Raw genomic sequence first — 19,413 nt, 5'->3', positions numbered from 1 at the left:
CAAAGTAGCCTCCTCCCCAAAGTTATCAAGCTATGAAGAGGGAAGAGGGCCTTCTCGGTGGTGGCGCCCGCCCTGTGGAACGCCCTCCCATTAGATGTCAAGGAAATAAACAACTATCTGACTTTTAGAAGACATCTGAAGGCAGCCCTAATGTTCTGTTGAGAGCTTCCCAGAGTGGCTGGGGAAACCCTTCTAGACAGGGCAGGGTTGAAATAATAAATGAGGATGGTGATGGTGATGAAAGCCTGGGTATTTGCTGAGGTAGCAAGGGGAGGAGGCTTGCAAAGTGAACAGATGTCTAACCACCTCCTTTCTTGTTTTCTTTATTTCTTAAAATTTATACACAACTTTTTAATTTTTTTAAAAAAACCTCCTCAAAGTGATTTTCCCCCCTTCCAGTTTGATGGCCAGCTGCTTCCGAAGTGAAAATCCTGCCTTGCTGACCTCCCACTTTCCACAGCTCCACGAAGATGTTTCCTGGCTGTTGGGTTTTGCTCTCTCCTGCCTGGCGCTGAAGTGGGCCCAAGCCAAGCTCCCCCCCCCCCCCCGCAGCCCCTCCGGCCTCTCCTGGGCTGGGCTTCTTCCATCTGCAGCTCTTTAATGAGTTTCTTGGGGGGCAGCCACAGACAGGAGACTGACAGGCCATCACTGGGATGGGCTTCTTAAGGGGGCCGCTGGGGGCCGCAGCATTATTACCTGTCAGGCAGGCGGGTGTCAGGCCCAGCTGGGGGGGGCGATGTCAGCAGGAGATGCTGCTGGGCATGGGAGCTGCAGGGAGAGAAGGAGGCAGGAGAGAAGCTCTAGGGGAGCCCCCAACACATTCAGCCCAAGCTCACAGCCCATGGTAGAGGCTGGGAATGTGCGCGAAGAATCATAGAATTGTTGGGTTGGAAGGGGCTACCAAGGGTCATCCAGTCCAACCGCCTGCAATGCCGGAATCGAAGCTGAAGCTCCATGACAGAGGCCAGCCAACCTCTGGTCAAAGGCCTCCAGTGGAAGAGTCCATCACCTTTTGAAGAAGTCCATTCTGCTGCTAAGCACATGTTGAGATGGAATCTCCTTTCTTCTCATCTGAATCTATTGATTTGGATCCTGCTGAACTTAGTTAGTTAGCTAGTACAAAACCCTGAAACATGGACGACTTACTCTTGGTTATTTTGCAGATTAGTTGCACTGCAGAAAGCATGCCGGGGAGACCACACATTCAAGAAACGCAAAAGTAACCTTTGCTAGGTTTTAATAACAAAAACAAAAACTCCTTTTACACTAAATTACAATATATCAATAAGCATGACCCATCCACCAGGTCTCTCCATGGTTTTAAGTTTGTGATAAGTTGCAATTCAGCAGCTTCTCTTTCCAGTCTATTTCTGAAATTCCTTTGTAGTAAAACAGCTACTTTGAGATCTTGTATAGAATGTCCTGCTGAATTGCAACTTATCACCAAACTTAAAACCATGGAGAGACCTGGTCTGAACAAAGACCTTGGATTCTTATCTCATTATACATGACAAAGCCATTTTTCACCTTCTCACCCCTTGCTTCTTCCTGTAAGACCTATTGCAGTCGTTAAGAGTCGTCAACAGGCTCATCACAGCTATCTGCCAATCACCCATTCCCACCACCCTTCTGAGTAATACCCCTCCCCACCTTCTCACTATATAGAAGGGTCTGGAAACTTCTGTTTCAGTGTATCTGAAGAAGTGTGCATGCACACGAAAGCTCATACCAAGAACTAACTTAGTTGGTCTTTAAGGTGCTACTGGAAGGAAAAAAAATTTTGTTTTGACATTTCATTTCATTTCAACATGAAATAGAGCATTTAGGGTCGTCCTGAGCCCTTCGACTGTGGAAAACTCTGCCAAAGGAGAACCAGCCTTCTGTCTCAACCTTGAAGCACCTTCTGAAATCTTTTCTACGCTGCCAGGAATGTAGAGGCAATTAAGAAAATATCGTTCCACAATAGCTGATCTTCTCTGATTTTAAATTAGTATGTGCTTTTTATATATATAGAAATATTATTGCAAACCACTTTGGTATTTTTTTAAGATAGATGCAACTTTTTACTCAATTGTTTGGCCCCTTTTTAATTTGGTGCTGTTTTGTCTTTTGTTTTATGGCACTTTGGATGGGCATTTCATCCAGCTTTGGGTTGGCATTTGCCCAGAAAGGCAGCCTAAAAAGATGGTTAATTAAATTAAAACGATTTCCTTGTTGATCTCCAGCGGCTCCATCTTCACATTGGCATGGAGGCTGAAGAGGAAGGTGCCCCCAAGTGTGGAGGGCACTGGAGGATGGCAAGAGAAAGTCCTGGGTTGGGGGAGAGGCGGGCAGAGACACTCTGCTTGGGTCTGGCAGGAGGGAGAGGAGCAGCCCCCTCCCCCAGGGCTGAGTTGGGCCAGGAGTGGGGAGGAGAGATGAGACAGCCCCCCTCCCCACACCCCAGTGTGGCACTGCCAGCTCCGCTGCCTGGAGCCAGGCTAATGGGGCTGATTTGATCAGGGCCGACTAATGCAAAGCAGGAGCGCTGCCTGGCTGGCGGGGGCTCCTTAGCGGGGGGCTGGCTAAGCGCTGCAATCCGGGTCTCAAGTGCCGCCTGGGGAGCCCCCAGCGAGGAGGAGGAGGAGGAGGGCAGAGGGCAGAGGCTGCCAGGCCTGAGAGAGAGACGGCTTCAGCAATAGGGTGCCAAGGAGGAGCCAGGGCTTGGCATCTTCAAGCAGATGCCAGGGTGGTCACCCGGCAGGCGGCCCTCAATTCCCAGCGGCACCACGTGATGCCTCGGCTTCCCCTGTGAGGGCACCCACCACTCAGTGCCAGCCTCCCTCTTCAGGATAGCTCAGATGGTCGACTCTACAGGGGGCAGGTGGGTGTGGGGACTCCCTGGTCCTGAATGGGGTCACTGTGCCCCTGAAGGACCAGGCGCCTTGGAGTCATTCTGGACTCACAGCTGTCCATGGAGGCACAGGTCAATTCTGTGTCCAGGGCGGCTGTCTCCCAACTCCATCTGGTATACAGGATGAGGCCCTACCTGCCTGCGGACTATTTGGCCAGAGTGGTGCATGCTCTAGTTATCTCCCGCTTGGACTACTGCAATGCGCTCTATGTGGGGCTACCTTTGAAGGTGACCCGGAAACTACAACTAATCCAGAATGCGGCAGCCAGACTGGTGACTGGGAGTGGCCACTGAGACCATATAACACCGGTTCTGAGAGATCTGCATTGGCTCCCAGGACGTTTCTGAGCACAATTCAAAGTGTGGGTGCTGACCTTTGAAGCCCTAAACGGCCTCGGTCCTGTATACCTGAAGGAGCGTCTCCACGTCCATCATCCAGCCCAGACACTGAGGTCCAGCTCTGAGGGCCTTCTGGCGGTTCCCTCACTGTTAGAAGCCAAGTTACAGGGAACCAGGCAGAGGGCCTTCTCGGTGGTGGCACCTGCCCTGTGGAACACCCTCCCACCAGATGTCAAGGGAATAAGCAACTATCTTACTTTTAAAAGACATCTGAAGGCAGCCCTGTTTAGGGAAGGTTTTAATGATTAATGCTGTATTGTGTTTTTAATATTTGGTTGGGAGCCGCCCAGAGTGGTTGGGGAAACCCAGCCAGATGGGCAGGGTATAAATAATTTATTATTATTATTATTATTATTACTACTACGACTATTACTCTTAATCTCATAAGCTTTTGTGTGCATGCACACTTCTTCAGGTATAAGAAAGCTTATACCCAGAACAAACTTAGTTGGTCTCTAAGGTGCTACTAAGGGACACAGGTGGCGCTGTGGGTTAAACCACAGAGCCTAGGACTTGCCGATCAGAAGGTCAGCGGTTCTAATCCCCGCGACGGGGTGACCTCCTGTTGCTCAGTCCCTGCTCCTGCCAACCTAGCAGTTTGAAAGCACACCAGTGCAAGTAGATCAATAGGTACCACTCTGGCGGGAAGGTAAACAGTGTTTCCATGTGCTGCTCTGGTTCTCCAGAAGCGGCTTAGTCCTGCTGGCCACATGACCCAGAAGCTGTACTCCGGCTCCCTTGGCCAGTAAAGCAAGATGAGCACCGCAACCCCAGAGTTGTCCGCGACTGGACCTCATGTTCAGGGGTCCCTTTACCTTTAAGGTGCTACTGGACAATTTTTAAATTTATTTAGACGGTACATAATTTCTTCTCGTTGGGATCCTTCCGTCCGGGTCTCGCCCCTGGAGCAGCGGGGAACAAGCTGGGGCCTTCTTCGACGGGGCGGCCCTTCGGGGCTCTCCCGCTCCCTCTTCTCCGGGCTGGACGCGTCTGGCTCGCGGGCTTCCCTGGCCGGAGATCCGCGTCTCCTTCGGCCGGATCCCACGGGGATCCTCCTGTTTTGCTCGCCCGCCCCGTCGAGGATTGCTCTTGCCCCCTGGTGGCCAGAGCGGGAACTGCAGGCGGCCGCTCCTCTGCCCGGCGCAGGAGGGGTTAACGAGGGCGGGGCGAGAGTCGCCCTTTCTTTCTCCCGCTTTCGCCCGGCCGCCAACTACAACTCCCGGCGTGCCCCGCGCGCTCCCCTCGGCGTGACGCCGGCAGGCGTTGCCGCGGCGACAGGCCCCGCCCCCCGGCCAACCCGGAAGTGGGCGAGGCGGCTCCAAGATGGCGTCTCCTCCTCAGGGGGGCCCGATGGCCATCGCGATGCGGCTCCGCAACCAGCTCCAGGCCGTCTACAAGATGGACCCGCTCCGCAACGAGGTGAGGCCCCCGCGGGAGCGGGACGGGGAAGCGGGGGCCAAGCGGGGGCGCCGGGGGCCGGGGCGCATGCGCAGGAGGGGAGCCGCGGCAGCGTGCGCAGGGGGGCGGGGAAAGGCGTGGCCCCGCCCCTCGCGCTCAGGGGCGGAGCTAAGGAGAGTCCCCTCGGCTTCTGACCTCCTGATTGGTCGAGGGCGCCGGCTGGAGTTGTGGGGTCGGTCTGGATGACCCCGTGGGGTCCCTTTCGTGTTAAAGGCGCAGGAGCCGCACTCCTGTGGGGGCCATAGGATCTAGTCCAGCCCCCTGCAGCGCAGGCCCCTTCCTTCTCTCGGGGGCCACCTGCCACCACCAAGCGGGGCCCTGCGTTTCTTTCACCCAGCGCCACATTTACGTATAAGCTCAACAAGCTCTAGCTTGGGGGGCCACTCTCTTGGGGCCCCAAAAACAATTAAAGGGGAAAACTATACGGACCTTTGTTGGCAAGGAGATGTCTCTGCTTTTTAAGATGCTGTGCAAATGGCTTGAGATACCTATGAGGTCCATAAATGACCATATTGCATCTATTCAACACAAAAAACAGCGACAATTTCTTGTTGACAAAGGACAGCTGGACATAGAAAGGGCCCCCTTACCTTCAGGAGCTGAGGGCCTCATAAAATCTAAATCTGGTCCTGCCTTAACCCCATTAGCACCCATGCCACCTTCCTTGCCACCTCAAAGTGTGGCATTATGGGTTGGATGCTGTAAAAAGGGTCTTGTGGCAGATCAGCCACAGACAGATTCGCTTCCTACAGATATTTCATTTTGTTTCCTATTTGTAAATGCCACCTTTCCCACAAGAAACTCTTGGTTCTCCCCTCCTCCATTTTACCACAACGACCCTGTGAGTTTCTTGGTTTAGGGGGGACTCGAACCCGGGTCTCCCAATTCCCAGTCCCACGCTTAACCATTGCACTGCCCTGGCATCATCAGGGGCTGCCGGACATTTATGGACAAAACATGCTGGTCTTTCAGGTGCCGCAAGACTTTGTCCTGAGAAGAGCAAGTTGTTGTTGGCCCCATTTCTCAGACAGGCAAACTGAGACTCACCTCAGGCCATTTCCTGGCCAAAGGGCAGCTCTTGATTTCAGAGCTGGCTGGGAGGAAGCTTTGGCCTCCAGGTGTTGCAGAACTACAACTTCAAGCAAGCCCAGCCAATGGCCAGGAATGATGGGAGTTGTAGTTTGTTGAGCCAGGCGCCCACTGGAGGGAGAATTGGGCGCTTGAAGCCTTGCATGGCAAAGGCAGGCAAACTGCTCACCTGTCGCCAGGCATCCCTCCCTCTCTCGTAAGTCAGAGGAAGAAAGTCCGTCTTTCCGCAGCACATAGTTAAATGGTGGAACTCACTGCCACAAGAGGCAGTCATGGCCACCAGCTTTGAGGGGAGAGGGCTGCTCTTGTGCTCGGATCCCACCCCCTTGGGTCTCCCTGGGAGATGAGGACACCCTGCCTGATGCGGGGACGGTCTAAATGGGCATAAGGGCACAAGAACAGGCATTCTGGGAACGGCATCAATTCAACCCAATATTCAGAGGAGATGCGGAAAACCAAGACCCAGGAATTGAGGTGGGACATGATCCGCAGGGGCAAAGGCAGCCCGTCTTCATTTGGGGAGGCTTGTTCTGTGGCGGGGGGGGGGGGGTCTAAAGGAGAGAGGGAGATTGGACCAAGACTAGAAAAAGAGGCCATGGCAGAGGCGGGTTTTGAACTCGGGCCTTTTAGATCTGGACTTGTGCATCGGGAAAAGGGTGTGTGGGTCACGCTGCCCCTCCAGCAGGCTGGTGGGGGGGCCCTGGGACCCGTCTTTCAAACGGGGGGGCTAAGGCTTTGACCAGTGGGCCCTGGGCTGGCAATGAAGGGGGCTGGACTAGATGACTCTGGGGGTCCTTTTTGAAACTACAGTTCTATGGAGAGCGAAAGAGATATGGTAGAGGAGCAGCTCTCTTGGCCGGCTGGGAGGGAGGGGCTGAGGAGCTCCCTCCCCCCCCCATCTGTCTAATCCAGGGGTCATCAGACTTTTTCAGCAGGGGGCCAGTCCACTGTCCCTCAGACCTTGTGGGGGACCGGACTATATTTTGAAGGGAAAAAATGAACAAATTCCTATGCCCCACAAATAACCAAGAGATGCATTTTAAATAAAAGGACACATTCTACTCATGTGAAAACATGCTGATTCTTGGACCGTCCGCGGACTGGATTTAGAAGGGGATTGGGCTGGATCTGGCCCCTGGGCCTTAGTTTGCCCACCCATGGTCTAATCCCCCTACGTGTCCCCAGGAGGAGGTGAGGGTGAAGATGAAGGAGCTGAATGAGCACATTGTCTGCTTCCTTTGTGCCGGATACTTCATCGATGCCACGACCATCACCGAATGCCTGCACACCTGTGAGTAGCACCAGGGAAAGAGGGGAGGGGGGAGACATGTTCCTGACCAAAGAGAGGTGCGTTAGTAATAATAATAAAGAATAATACATTTTATTTATACCCACCCTTCCCAGCCAGAGCCAGGCTCAGGGTGGCTAACACCAATAAAATCACAGTAAAAACATAATAGGGGGAAGGAAAAATAAAACCAATTTAAAATACAGGTTAAAATGAAATTTAAAATGCAGCCTCATTTTAAAAGTAGCCGATAAATCAATACCGTAAGGGGAGGGAAATATAAGGGTCAGACTGAGTCCAGACCAAAGGCCAGGTGGAGCAGCTCTGTCTTACAGGTCCTGCGGAAAGATGTCACGTCCTGCAGGGCCCTAGTCTCTTGGGACAAAGCATTCCACCAAGTCGGGGCCAGTGCTGAAAAGGCCCTGGCACTGGTTGAGACCAATCTAACCACCTTGCGGCTTTTTGTCATTTGTGGACCTTAAGGTCCTCTGCGGGGCAGACCAGAAGGAGCAGCCTTTTGCCGATGAGGGCCACCTTCCCTTGGGAGGAAATCTGCCAGGGGCCACATGCACAGTAGGGGGGCCAGAGTTAGCGGGGGGGGGGAGGCAATAGAGGTGGATGTTGTTGCTCTGAAGTTAAGATCGCCCCACCCCAAACTCCTCCTCTCTCACACGGAAACCGCGAAAGGGGTGCTCCCCCTCCTTGCCTGGAGGGAAATATTGGAAAGCAGAGATGGGGGGGCGTGTCTGACATGCACGAGCAGGAAGGGGGGGATTCCCTTCCAGAGTGGAAGGGATCCCAAGGGTCATTTAACCCCAAAGCCATCCCTGGGGGGCTTGACCCCCAACCTTCTGGTTAACAGCCATTTGAGGGCGGGGCCAGTGGTTCCAAAGTAGGTGGTAGCACCCTCGGGTGCTGGGGGGGGGAGGCAACCGGGGGGGGGGGATGCTGGGGGTTTAAATAACCGTCAGACTCTGAAACGCTGGTCCACACATGCATCAGTTTCGTTGAATTAATCTAAATAGCTTCAGCTGGCTTTTGAAGAAATGTTCACCTAACTGTAGCCCTTTTGGGTTTCATTGTAGTATCTTGCTTGGTGGGTCTTGCAAACCGCTGTTTTGAAGTGCACTTTTCATAGGGTAGGGGGCACTGGGGATGAGCCTGTGGAACCAAGGGGGAAGGGCAGGGCCATAGCAAGGGGTTGGTGAGGTCGGCCCCCGGCAGGGCAATGGGTGGGAGCGCAAAATTAGGTAAAAGTATGTCCGCAAATAGAAATATTGATTATTGCCTCATTAGAAATGGTTTTAAATAGAGGAGGAGAGACGGAAAGAAGAGCTCATTTGTCCGTGGCTGGGTGGGGGGCGCAATCTGGATGCTTCTGCCAGGGGCGCAAGATCACCCGGCTCTGAGGAGGGGATCCCGAAAAGTCGGGGAACCTCTGAAGCTGAAAGATCAATGGACTTTCCTCTCCTGGTCATTCCTGTGGCTGAGTATGGGCTTTTGGAGCGTTGCCCCGGCGGACCCCCCCCGCCAGTACGGCTCATGGCGCCCCCCCTCTCTCGCAGTCTGCAAGAGCTGCATCGTGAAGTACCTGCAGACCAGCAAATACTGCCCCATGTGCAGCACCAAGATCCACGAGACGCAGCCCCTGCTCAACCTCAAGCTGGACCGCGTCATGCAGGACATCGTCTACAAGCTGGTGCCGGGCCTGCAGGAGAGTAAGTGCGGGGAGGGAGCGGGGGGCCCTCCGGCCTCCTCTGGACCCCCCAGGGCAGCAGCCTCTGAGGCAAGGAGGGGCGTTGCCTGCTGCCTCTGGTGCCTTGGGGGGCCAGGCTGGGAGGGCCACAAACATCTGCTTGCAGGGGGGCTCCACCCTGGGAGGGGCCTCTACCTGAGCATAAGAAAGAGACAAGCCCCCCCCCATCCTTCTCCCCCCTTTTGGAGGGTCAGTGCAAGCTGGACAGGATTTGCCCCCTGACTCCGGCGACGGCCGGCTCTCTTCTGCCCCCCTCTCTCCCCCCCCCGCAGGCGAGGAGAAGAGGATCCGTGAGTTCTACCAATCCCGCGGCCTGGAGCGTGTCAGCCAACCCAGCAACGAAGGTGGGGGCGCTTTCTTTTTGACCCCCCTGTCCTGCACCAGCAGGGAACTGAGCAAAGGAGTCTGAATTGGGGGGGGGGCAGGAGGAAGAGGAGGGGTGGGTTGGCAGGCCTCCTTTGCAGAAGGGGAGGGGACACAGGGGTCCTGACTGCTTCCTCGCCCCCCCTCCAGACTCGGCCTCTGACCGCGTGGGCCTGCCCTACACCACCTTTGACCACTCGCGGGCCCATTATTACCGCTTCGACGAGCACGTCTTGCTGTGCCTGGAGAAACAGAGGTGAGGATGGCGACGGGGGGGGGCGGGCTTTCACAGGCAGACCTGGGGCAGGTTCCAGTCCTCACCCAGCCCTGTCTCCAGTGGTGCAGCTGCTGGGGGGCCAGAACTGTGCCTTTGCACCTCCAGGCAGTCTCTGGGGGGCAGCGGCAGGAGGGGGGCTCAGGGACACAGCCAGGGCCGGATTTACGTATAAGCTAAACAAGCCATAGCTTAGGGCCCTACACTCTTTTGGGGGCCCCCAAAAAATTTAAAGGAAAAAAACCTGGATGTACATTTCCAAAAGATAAGATAAAAAACAAATAAAATAAAACCTACACACAGCAACAGTGTTTTGTGTTGTGTAGGCTCCTGTGATGTAAGTCATGGGCCCTGCCTGATTACCTGCTCCCTAAAATGTAAAAATCTTTTTAAGTTAGAGCTTAATAATTATTTCACTGTTAATGTACTTCTTAATTGTATTTCACTGTTAATATAACAATTTGATAAATTACGTATTTTGTAATGTGCAAATGGCTTGAGGGTCCATCATTGACCATATAGCATCTACCGTATTTTTTGCTCCATAAGATACACTTTTTCCCTCCTAAAAAGTAAGGGGAAATGTGTGTGCGTCTTATGGAGCGAATGCAGGCGGGAGGCAGGCGGGAAAAGCCCCCAAGCACCGCACACACGCTCCGCGCAGCTCATGAAAGAGAGCGCTGAGCAGAGCCTGGGATGCATACAGGCTCTGCTCAGCGCTCCCTTGAAAGAATATTTTTTTTCTTGCATTCTCCCTCTAAAAACTAGGTGCTTCTTATGGTCAGGTGCGCCTTATGGAGCGAAAAATACGGTATTCAACACAAAAAACAGCAACAATTTGTTATTGGACAAAGGACAGCTGGACATATAAAGGGCCCCGTTACCTTCAGTACCTGAGGGCCTCATCCAACCTCAGTCCGGCCCTGGACATAGCACTGGACTGGCCTGCAGGATCCCAGGGAAACCTGAGGCAGCAGGATGGGGGGGCAGTGAAAGTTTGCCTTCCCTGCAGCGCGTGGCTTGACTCGCTTGCTTGAGTTATGCAGAATTGCTGACTCCACGGGCCCCTCCGTGGCCGGGAGGGGGGGCCTCTGGGCGGCAAGAGGGAGTTTGCCACCTGCCTGTTGGCATCCTTTGAAGGGCAGCCGTCCAGTGAGCCTCCCGGCCGAGTGGGCATGCGCCCCCCCAGCCCTGCCTGGTCTTCAGCTCAAGGCTCTTGTGGCTGCTGGGGGGGCGTTTTCCCACTGGGGGGGTTGCAAGAGATGGGCGGTGGGTCTTCCCAGCTCCTGGCTTCTTGTGCCCCTCTAGAAGCCGAGAAGTGAGCCCCCAGCGCCCCACAACTCGCCTGCCAGTGGGGGGGGCTCTTCCCTCTCTCTCCTCCAGGGCAGGCTGCGGTGCCCCAGTGTAGCACTAGGGGGCGCTCTGGCGCTTCCTCCACAACCAAGGCAAAGAGCCACTGGCCTTTCGGGGGGGGGGGTGCAGAGCAAGAGCTGGGCCCCTTGGTAAATGGCAGGGGCTCTTCTCCAGCCTGGGGGGGGGGCGCCCAGGAAAGGAGGGCGTCCACAATGTTTGGGCAACACGATGACCATATACCTACATAATAGACAATCTTTATAGAATTCTTTCAAACAACAACAAGTTCAAAATGAAATCTTAGACTCAAAGTCTCTGAAAGAATATAGAATTGTTCCACAAACCCATCTTATTTCGAATGAATCTGTGTGAATGAAAATATCAACTGCTGTGGAGCAGTGCTCATGTGACGGCATCATTACAGTGATTGCATTATCACACGAAACAATTCTATATTCTCCCCCCACGCTGATGAAGATCTACGAAACAGCAGTCAATATCCGGAATCTCTCTTCAGGGTTGCCCATTATATTTGCTGAATGCACAAAGCTTCACCGCTTATCTCTCAACGTACCAAGTTTGGCACCTCGCTTCATTTAAAGATTTTCAGAGGCTTTGAGTCTTAAGATCACATGTTGAACTTGTTATTGTTTGAAAGAATTCTATAAAGATTGTCTATTACGTAGGTATATGGGCATCGTGGTGCCCAAACATGGTGGACGTTCTCTTTGCAACGCAGGGGTTGGTCAGGAAAGGAGGGCGGCAGCTCCTGCCCTCAAGTTCTGCTGGATCTCTCAGCGGCCTTTGACACCATCGACCATAACATCCTTCTGGACCGTCTAGAGGGGCTGGGAGCTGGGGGCACTGTCATACAGTGGTTCCGCTCCTTCCTCCTGGGCCGTGTCCAGAAAGTGGTGGTGGGGGGTGAGTGTTCAGACCCCTGGGCTCTCACTTGTGGGGTGCCTCAGGGTTCTGTCCTCTCCCCCATGCTTTTTAATATCTATATGAAGCCGCTGGGAGAGATCATCAGGGGGTTTGGACTGGGTGTTCATCAGTATGCGGATGATGCCCAGCTCTACCTCTCCTTTAAATCAGAACCAGTGAAGGCGGTGAAGGTCCTGTGTGAGTGCCTGGAGGCGGTTGGAGGTTGGATGGCGGCTAACAGATTGAGGTTGAATCCTGACAAGACAGAAGTACTGTTTTTGGGGGACAGGAGGCGGGCAGGTGTGGAGGATTCCCTGGTCCTGAATGGGGTAACTGTGCCCCTGAAGGACCAGGTGCGCAGCCTGGGAGTCATTTTGGACTCACAGCTGTCCATGGAGGCGCAGGTTAACTCTGTGTCCAGGGCAGCTGTCTACCAGCTCCACCTGGTACGCAGGCTAAGACCCTACCTTCCCACGGACTGTCTCGCCAGAGTGGTGCATGCTCTAGTTATCTCACGCTTGGACTACTGCAACGCGCTCTACGTGGGGCTACCTTTGAAGGTGACCCGGAAACTGCAATTAATCCAGAATGCGGCAGCTAGACTGGTGACTGGGAGTGGCCACTGAGACCATATAACTCCGGTTCTGAGAGATCTGCATTGGCTCCCAGTACGTTTCCGAGCACAATTCAAAGTGTGGGTGCTGACCTTGAAAGCCCTAAACGGCCTCGGTCCTGTATACCTGAAGGAGCGTCTCCACCCCCATCGTTCAGCCCGGACTCTGAGATCCAGCGCCGAGGGCCTTCTGGCGGTTCCCTCATTGCGAGAAGTGAGGCTACAGGGAACCAGACAGAGGGCCTTCTCGGTAGCGGCGCCCGCCCTGTGGAACGCCCTCCCATCAGATGTCAAAGAGATAAAGAATTACCTGACGTTCAGAAGACATCTTAAGACAGCCCTGTTCAGGGAAGTTTTTAATATGTAATGCTGTATGGTTTTTAACACTGATTGGGAGCCGCACAGAGTGGCTGGGGAAAACTCAGCCAGATGGGCGGGGTATAAATAATAAATTATTATAAGTTATTATTATTATTATCAACATGCTTCCCTCTCTCTTCCCCACTTCCCGTGGGGAGGAGGAAGGGGTCTTGTGGGTCGCCCCCTTTGCACATCTCCTGCTGGGGCAGAGAGCATGGAGAGGGCTTGCTGACGTGGCTCTCATTCCATTTCTTTCGTTCTTTCTTTCATTCTTTCTTTCTTTTTTTCTTTCTGCAGTTCTGGGAAAGAGAAGAACAAGCACATCCTGCAGGTGAGGAGGCCGGGATGTTGGGGGGGGGGGGGCTCTGGCTGCAGCACAAGGGGGCCAACCTGGCCAGGTTGGAAGATAATAATAATAATAATAATTTATTTATACCCCACCCTTCCCAGTTTAAAAACCAGGCTCAGGGTGGCTAACAGCAAATATAAAACATGGATTAAAATGCGACAAAAGCAGCATAAAACAGCATAGAATACAACATAAGAGGCCCCCCTGACCTCCGGCCCCCCAGCCCCACTCCGACTCCCCCATCTCCCCCTCAGCCAAGGCCGTCTTTGGCATATGCACTGCCAGGGTGCAGAGATCCGCCCGGCACCCCCAAATTTAGTTTAGCCGCCCTCAGATTTGGGGGGGCCAAACTCAAAGTTGTTGACCTTTTAGGGGGCAGGAAAATCGCTCACCTGTAGCGACGCAGCAGAAATGACCGCTTTTGTTTCCTGATATTCATCAGGAATATTTGACGTTACGGGGGGGGGGGACACTTTCACTGCATTGCCGCCAATCAAGAGGGACTGGTATACATTTGACGCCCCCCAGAAAACATTTGGCACCCCCCAGAATTCGGCGCCCGGGTGCACCATACTCCTTGTGCCCCTGGGTAAAGATGGCCCTGCCCTCAGTGACCCCCCCATTACCCTGCAGTGAGAGGCTGGCAGCTGATGGCCAGAACGCATGCCCTCCCTCCTCTTGGCACCCTCTCTGCCGTTCCTTGAGATTGAGACCGGGGGGGGGGGGGATTTGTGTGAGAGAAAACACCCCTGGGGTGGAGGGGGGGCTGCCTCTGTCCTTTCCAGCTGCCTCTCCCTTCACCCCCATCTCAATTTTCCTTCCCTCCCCCAGCACAAATACGTTCGCTGCTCGGTACGGGCCCAGATCCGCCACCTCCGCCGGGTTCTGTGCTGCCGATTAGAGGTGGCGCTACAACACGTGAGTAAGGGTTGGGGAGGGTTGCCAGTCTGGCTTCTGCGGGCTGCAAAGACCTTTGTTGCTAATCCTGGACAGGTGCTCCAACGCTGAGCCCCACCCCCCAAAAAACAGCCAACCTCTCTCTTTTTTTTTTAAAAAAAAATTATTTTCAAATTTTATAATCACATTAATTCATAAATTCAATGTTTTTCCAATCAATCACAAAAAAGAACGAACAATATAGGCTTCCTCCCACCCCTCCCCTGGAATACAAAATTTAATGCACCTCATTTTATCTCCAAATTCTTTGTTTTTCCCTCTTGCTTATCTTAATTTCAAATTATTTGCTTACATGAATGTTACATCAAGCCTGCTAACGTTTTAATATATTCACAGTGGTCTTTTAAATAATCTATAAATCTCTTCCATTCCTACTCCAACTTTTTCTCATCTTTGCCATAGTCCCTCCTCTTAATTATCCATTCTTCTTTTGTTAATATCTTCTCCTGTTTCCAATTCTGAGCCGGCAACATCCTTGCGGCTGTTGTCACATGCATAAATAACCTTTTCAGGTCCCTAGGTCTTCCCTCCCCTGTTAATCCAAGTAAAAAGGCCTCTGGTTTTTTGGGGAAAGGTATCTTTAACCTCTTTTTCAATTCATTATATATCCTTTCCCAGAAGTCTTTTACTTTTCTACAGGACCAGCAAAAAATGGTCAACTTCTCGTCTTCCTTGGAAGACAGTTATGGGGCTAAAGGTTCAGGAAGCCCCTAAGTGATTTATGTGAGATGTGGGGTGTGACCCCCTTGCATTCTCCTCCCCAAACACTGAGGAATTGCTCCCTGTGGCTGTTAGGAAGCAGCAGCGGGGGGGGGGGGGGATTCATGGCCAGGGGTTGGGATGGATGACCCTTTGGGTCCCTTTCAGCTCTGGAACCCCAAGATTCTGAAATCAGCATTGCCTGGTCTCTGCAAGCAGGACACAGCAGAAGGTGGCCGGGGGGTGGCGCTCTTGATCTTGTGTGGGGCCACCCCCTATGGCAGCTGTTTTGTGACTGCCCCCCCCCAGCACCCTCTCAAAATCCGAAATGGGAAAAAGGTTGGCAGGCCCAAGGTGGGTGGGTGGTCTCCCTGCGAGGAAACGGGAAGGCAAGGCCCCCCGCTCAGGTGCGGGGAGGCAGCCGGGGGTCCACCTGGAAGGTGCTGACGGGACTCCGCCCCCTCCAGGTGCAGATCCTCTTCAACAACGAGGTGCTCCCCGACCACATGACCCTGAAGCAGCTCTGGCTTTCTCGCTGGTTTGGCAAGGTACGTGGGGGGGTGGGTTGTGGGGGGTGACCCCCCCCCAGGAAAATCAGAGACACTCACCCTCCTCCCCTCTCTTCCCTTTGCAGCCGGCGCCTCTGCTGCTCAACTACAGCGTGAAGGAGAAGAGGAGGTAGGGGGGCTGTCGGACGGGCTGCAGCCCCAGCATCGCCCCCCCACCTGCCACCCCCCCCACCTGCCCTCCCTCCCGCCTTTTAACTTAAGCCCTGTCTTCTCTTCAATACGAGTCTATTTTTTGGAATAAAAAAGCTGAAAAACCGCCCGCCCCCTTTGGTCCCTCCTGTCAGAGCTGAGCAGCGTTTTCCTGGGAGAGCAAGAAATAATATTCTCATGTTGTCCTCATCTGCCCCCCCCCCAAAAAAAAACACAGCGGGAATTGGGCAGGAAGGGGGGTCTCCTAGCGCCACTCAGAGAAGTGGCAGTTCTCAGGTCGGCCAGCGGGTGGCAGCGACGCTCCCTTTTTCAGCCTTTGGGGGGGCTTGAGGTTGGAATCCCTGCAGGGAGGGAGGAGGGAGCCCAGCCCAGCCCAGCCCCCCCTCCCCATTCCTGTGCAGTGATTTAATGCACCGCCAGCTCAGGCGCTTCCCAAGCGGCAGTTGCTGCTCTGCCTGGGGAGATTAATCTCCGTCGCCCCCCCCCCTCCTCTCCGCCCCCCCTTTTGGGTGTCAGAATTCCAATGAGGAGTGATGAGCAAATAATGATCCCCATTCCAGCCCCCCCTTCTCCCTCCACCAGAGATAATGGGCGATAATGCAGTCATGAGCTCCTGATTGCTTGGGGGGGGGGAACGGGCGCCCCCTGGCTCGCAGCCAATTAGGAGCTGCTGTTGCGGCCAATGGGGGTGGCCATCTGGGCAGCTGTCAGAAAACGGGAGGGGGGAGGGCATGTAGCAAGATCCCTGCCTGGAGTCCTTGGGATTTGGGGGGGGGGGCATTCGTGCAGATGCAGCCTGGGCTGTGAACCGCCCCCCCCCGCCTGCTCTCTTTGATTCCTGGAAACGTAACAGGTGCCCCTGAGCTCTGGCCTCATGCCCACAGCTGGAGCCGGCCCTCCAAGTGGGGGGGCTCTATCCCCTCCCTCCGTTCCGACTCCATCGCCAGTTCCTCTTGGCCCTGCAGCGTTTTCGGAGATGTCTTCCTCCAGGGCAAGCCTTGCCCACTTCATTTACTCATTGCGTTTATATCCCAGCCTTCCCTCCCCTTTTAATCCCCACAGCCGTCCTGCGAGGGGGCCAGGCTGAGGCAGCAGGGACTGGCCCCCAAGGTCACGCCCAGTGAGCTTCGTGGCCGAGGGAGGATTTGAACCCGGGTCCCTTCCCAGTCCTAGCCCAGCACAAACCGCTCTGCCAAACTGGCCTTCAACTGTCGGGAGTCGTTTTCCAGTTATGGTGGGAAGAGAAAGATTTAAGGAGGAGGAACGAGGTCTCCGGGGTTCAGGCTCCAGCCTTCAGCGCCTGTCTTGGCCATCTCTGTGGTCCAGGGGGGCCTCCAGCCTTGAATTTGGGAGCCTTCGGGATCTAAGCTCCATCCGGCTCTTGGGGCAGCATATCAGAGCTGGTCCCTCTCCCCTCCTCTGGTTTCTGGCACCTGCTGTTCAGAAGCATCGCTGCCTCCAGATGTGGAGGCCGGGCAGAGCCATCGTGCCCAGAAGCTTTGGACAGCCCTGTCCCACATCAAGGTGTTTCATCTTCTTCTAAAGCCAGCCCTGCCTCCTGTGGGAGGGAGTTCCGTAGGCCAACTGCTTCAGATGGCCAGTTCCTTTCTTCAGGAGGTCTCCATCCCACGGAGCCACGCCCGGCCAACTTGCAGCCCCCTCCCCATTTCCACTTCCCACGCCTTCTCCACTGGCTCACCGGGATCCTTTGGTTGTGATTCCTGCAATTCTGGGGGTTGGACTAGATGACCATGGGGTCCCTCCCCACTCTGCAGTCCTGTGAATCTGTGGCCCTGGGATCTCGGCAGATGAGACCCCCTTTGGCTTCAGTGGCTGCTGCCTTGTTCTGCCCCACGTCTTTCCTGGGGGTCCTTCCTGCTGTTCTCCAGGGCGTTTTCATATATATAAATTTTTGTTTTTTAACATATCATTTTCAACAGTAATTAAACATACTTTTACATCTTATTCAATTTTTTGGACTTCCATCAATCCTGTCTGAAAATTTTCCAATCCAGTCTCTTAGTATGCATTTCTTATTTTCCCTATTACATTTCAAACTCATAACCAATGTCTCTATCTTTTCCTGCTTTGTAACACTTCGTATATTTCTCCTTACGAAAACTTCTCGTTGTCCTACTAGCGTAATTTGTTGATTACAGTCGCTCTTCAAATAATCCATATACTTCTTCCAATCTTCTGTGAATCTCTGGTCCCGCAGGTTTCGAATCCTTCCTGTCATTTTGTCCAATTCTGCAGAGTCCATTATTTTCGTCTGCCATTCTTCTCTCATCGGAATTTCTTCTTCTTTCCATCTCTGGGGCGTTTTCAGCCTGCCATCCTCTTTGCTGATTTAGTGTCGGCCCAGCTCAGGTTCCCCCAGCGCCACACGGCCCACACTCAATGCCTTTCCCTGTGCTGAGACAAGCAACTCTCCTTTCTGAAGCCCCAGAGCCTCTGCGGAGGTATCCCCATGGCCAATTTATTGCGCACCCATAAATATCTTCCTTCCCGACGCCATCACGAGGTTTTCCATTTTCCCGCAGGTCCCATCTGGCATTGGTCCTTGCCAAACTCCATTCTGCAGCTGTCTGCCCAGCCCAGCAAAATGTTTTGCAGCCCATTCCCACTTTCTGTCACCTGCAGATTTTGCGTGCCCCTTCTCTGCTGTCACCCGAAAGTGCCAAATGGCCTCTGGATCCGGCCTTGACCTTGCCAAACCCTTTGGCGCCTCTCTCCCTTTTTGACAGCTTAGCAGGTTTAACTGAATAAATCCTTAGCAGCATATTGAGAGAGGAGTCCGAACAGCTGTCCTCTGGTTCTGGGCTCCCCTTTGCAAACCAAACGCACAGGGGTGGCGTCTCCCAAGTAAGGCTTGGCTTGTGCTGTGGGCCTGATCCATTCTGGCGTCCGCAGGGGATACTAGGAGAAGCAGGGCACCACCTGGCAGCAGGTCACGGAGAAGACAACGATGAAGGAGGTATTGTGTTCGAGTTTGCCCCTCCTTCCACTTTCTGAAAGTCCCTTGGTTTTCCTCCAGCTCCATGCCACCAGCTTGCTCTCCTGCGTTTGGGGGGCAGGTCCACTTCTCCGCCCCCCCAGGCCCACCTAGAGCTGTAGAGTTTGTCTTCTCCAGGCTAAACCTGCCCCTTCTGGAGTTCTGCCTTTGCCACCTTCGCCTCCTGGGTCTCTTCTCGCCCTGGCTTTGTCTGGCTGTTTCCTCCCCAAGTGAAATGATTTACAGGGCACTGGCTGGTAGTTAACCCTCCTCTTGCCCTGCGCTTAACCCCTGAGCGAGGGTTGCTGCTGCTGACCCTGAGCCCCCGCCCCAAACGCCCCAGCCAGGGAGGGAGAGGAGAGATCTGGTTACCCTGGGCTGGCCCTTTCCACCCAGACCAGCTGTTGGTGATTTCTCACCCGTCTGAGGCAGCAGCAGCGCTGGCAGCTTCAGGGAGATGGGCCGGGGTCACGCTGCCCCCTACCCCTGTTTGGAAGACCCGGGCCTTGCTAAGTACCTGGTGAAACGCAGGTCGGAGGGTCAGGGATCAAAACCATCAGGCTGCAGGACCGAGGGCCAGCGCTAAGTACTTGCAAGGATGGGCTCAGCTGTCCCTTGCTAATCCCCACGACTCAAAATGAGCTGACGCCTCATTGTGCCTATTTTACAGACATTGCGAAAGAAACATCCACTCCAGAAAAGAAAAATTCTCCAGACATTAAGCCTTTGGGCCAGGCCTGGGGGGTTTTGTCAGCCCTGGAGCGGCTTCCAGAGTTCTCTTCGCCCCCCCCCCCATTGTTTACACCAACTATTGGGGTGCTACACATCTGAGTTGAGAAACTAAGAACATGAGAAGAGCCTGGTGGCTGGATCAGGCCCATGGCCCATCTAGTCCAGATGCCCAAAGGGACGCCCAGAAGCTGA

General features: G+C 54.0%; 1 protein-coding gene across 2 annotated transcripts; it reads left to right on the top strand.

Annotated features, from left to right (window-relative positions):
• The first annotated feature begins 4,573 nt into the window (after positions 1-4,573).
• On the top strand, positions 4,574-18,278 carry PCGF1 (polycomb group ring finger 1). 2 transcript variants are annotated; one of them, XM_083757161.1, is made up of 10 exons: positions 4,574-4,711; positions 7,025-7,130; positions 8,693-8,845; positions 9,156-9,227; positions 9,397-9,502; positions 13,068-13,101; positions 13,951-14,037; positions 15,243-15,323; positions 15,410-15,453; positions 18,038-18,278. In XM_083757161.1, exons 1-10 carry the CDS (start codon positions 4,616-4,618, stop codon positions 18,261-18,263), a joined length of 1,005 nt encoding a protein of 334 aa, XP_083613287.1. In that variant the 5' UTR covers positions 4,574-4,615; the 3' UTR covers positions 18,264-18,278. The 2 variants fall into 2 exon arrangements, with proteins under 2 accessions (XP_083613287.1, XP_083613288.1); XM_083757162.1 differs by lacking the exon at positions 18,038-18,278 and having other exon boundaries at positions 15,410-17,459.
• The last annotated feature ends 1,135 nt before the right edge of the window (positions 18,279-19,413 follow it).

Source organism: Podarcis gaigeae, assembly GCF_964106915.1.
Source record: "Podarcis gaigeae genome assembly, chromosome: 9".
Lineage (NCBI taxonomy): Eukaryota > Metazoa > Chordata > Lepidosauria > Squamata > Lacertidae > Podarcis > Podarcis gaigeae.
The sequence above is the reverse complement of the archived record's forward strand: the minus strand, read 5'-3'. Positions and strand labels throughout refer to the sequence as shown.

Excerpts from the sequence above, each read along its gene's own strand:
- PCGF1 (XM_083757161.1), top strand. The coding sequence starts at position 4,616 with ATGGCGTCTCCTCCTCAGGGGGGCCCGATGGCCATCGCGATGCGGCTC. Across the intron at positions 9,228-9,396 it reads CAGCCAACCCAGCAACGAAG|ACTCGGCCTCTGACCGCGTG; the intron begins GTGGGGGCGCTT and ends CCCCCCCTCCAG. Across the intron at positions 14,038-15,242 it reads TAGAGGTGGCGCTACAACAC|GTGCAGATCCTCTTCAACAA; the intron begins GTGAGTAAGGGT and ends CGCCCCCTCCAG.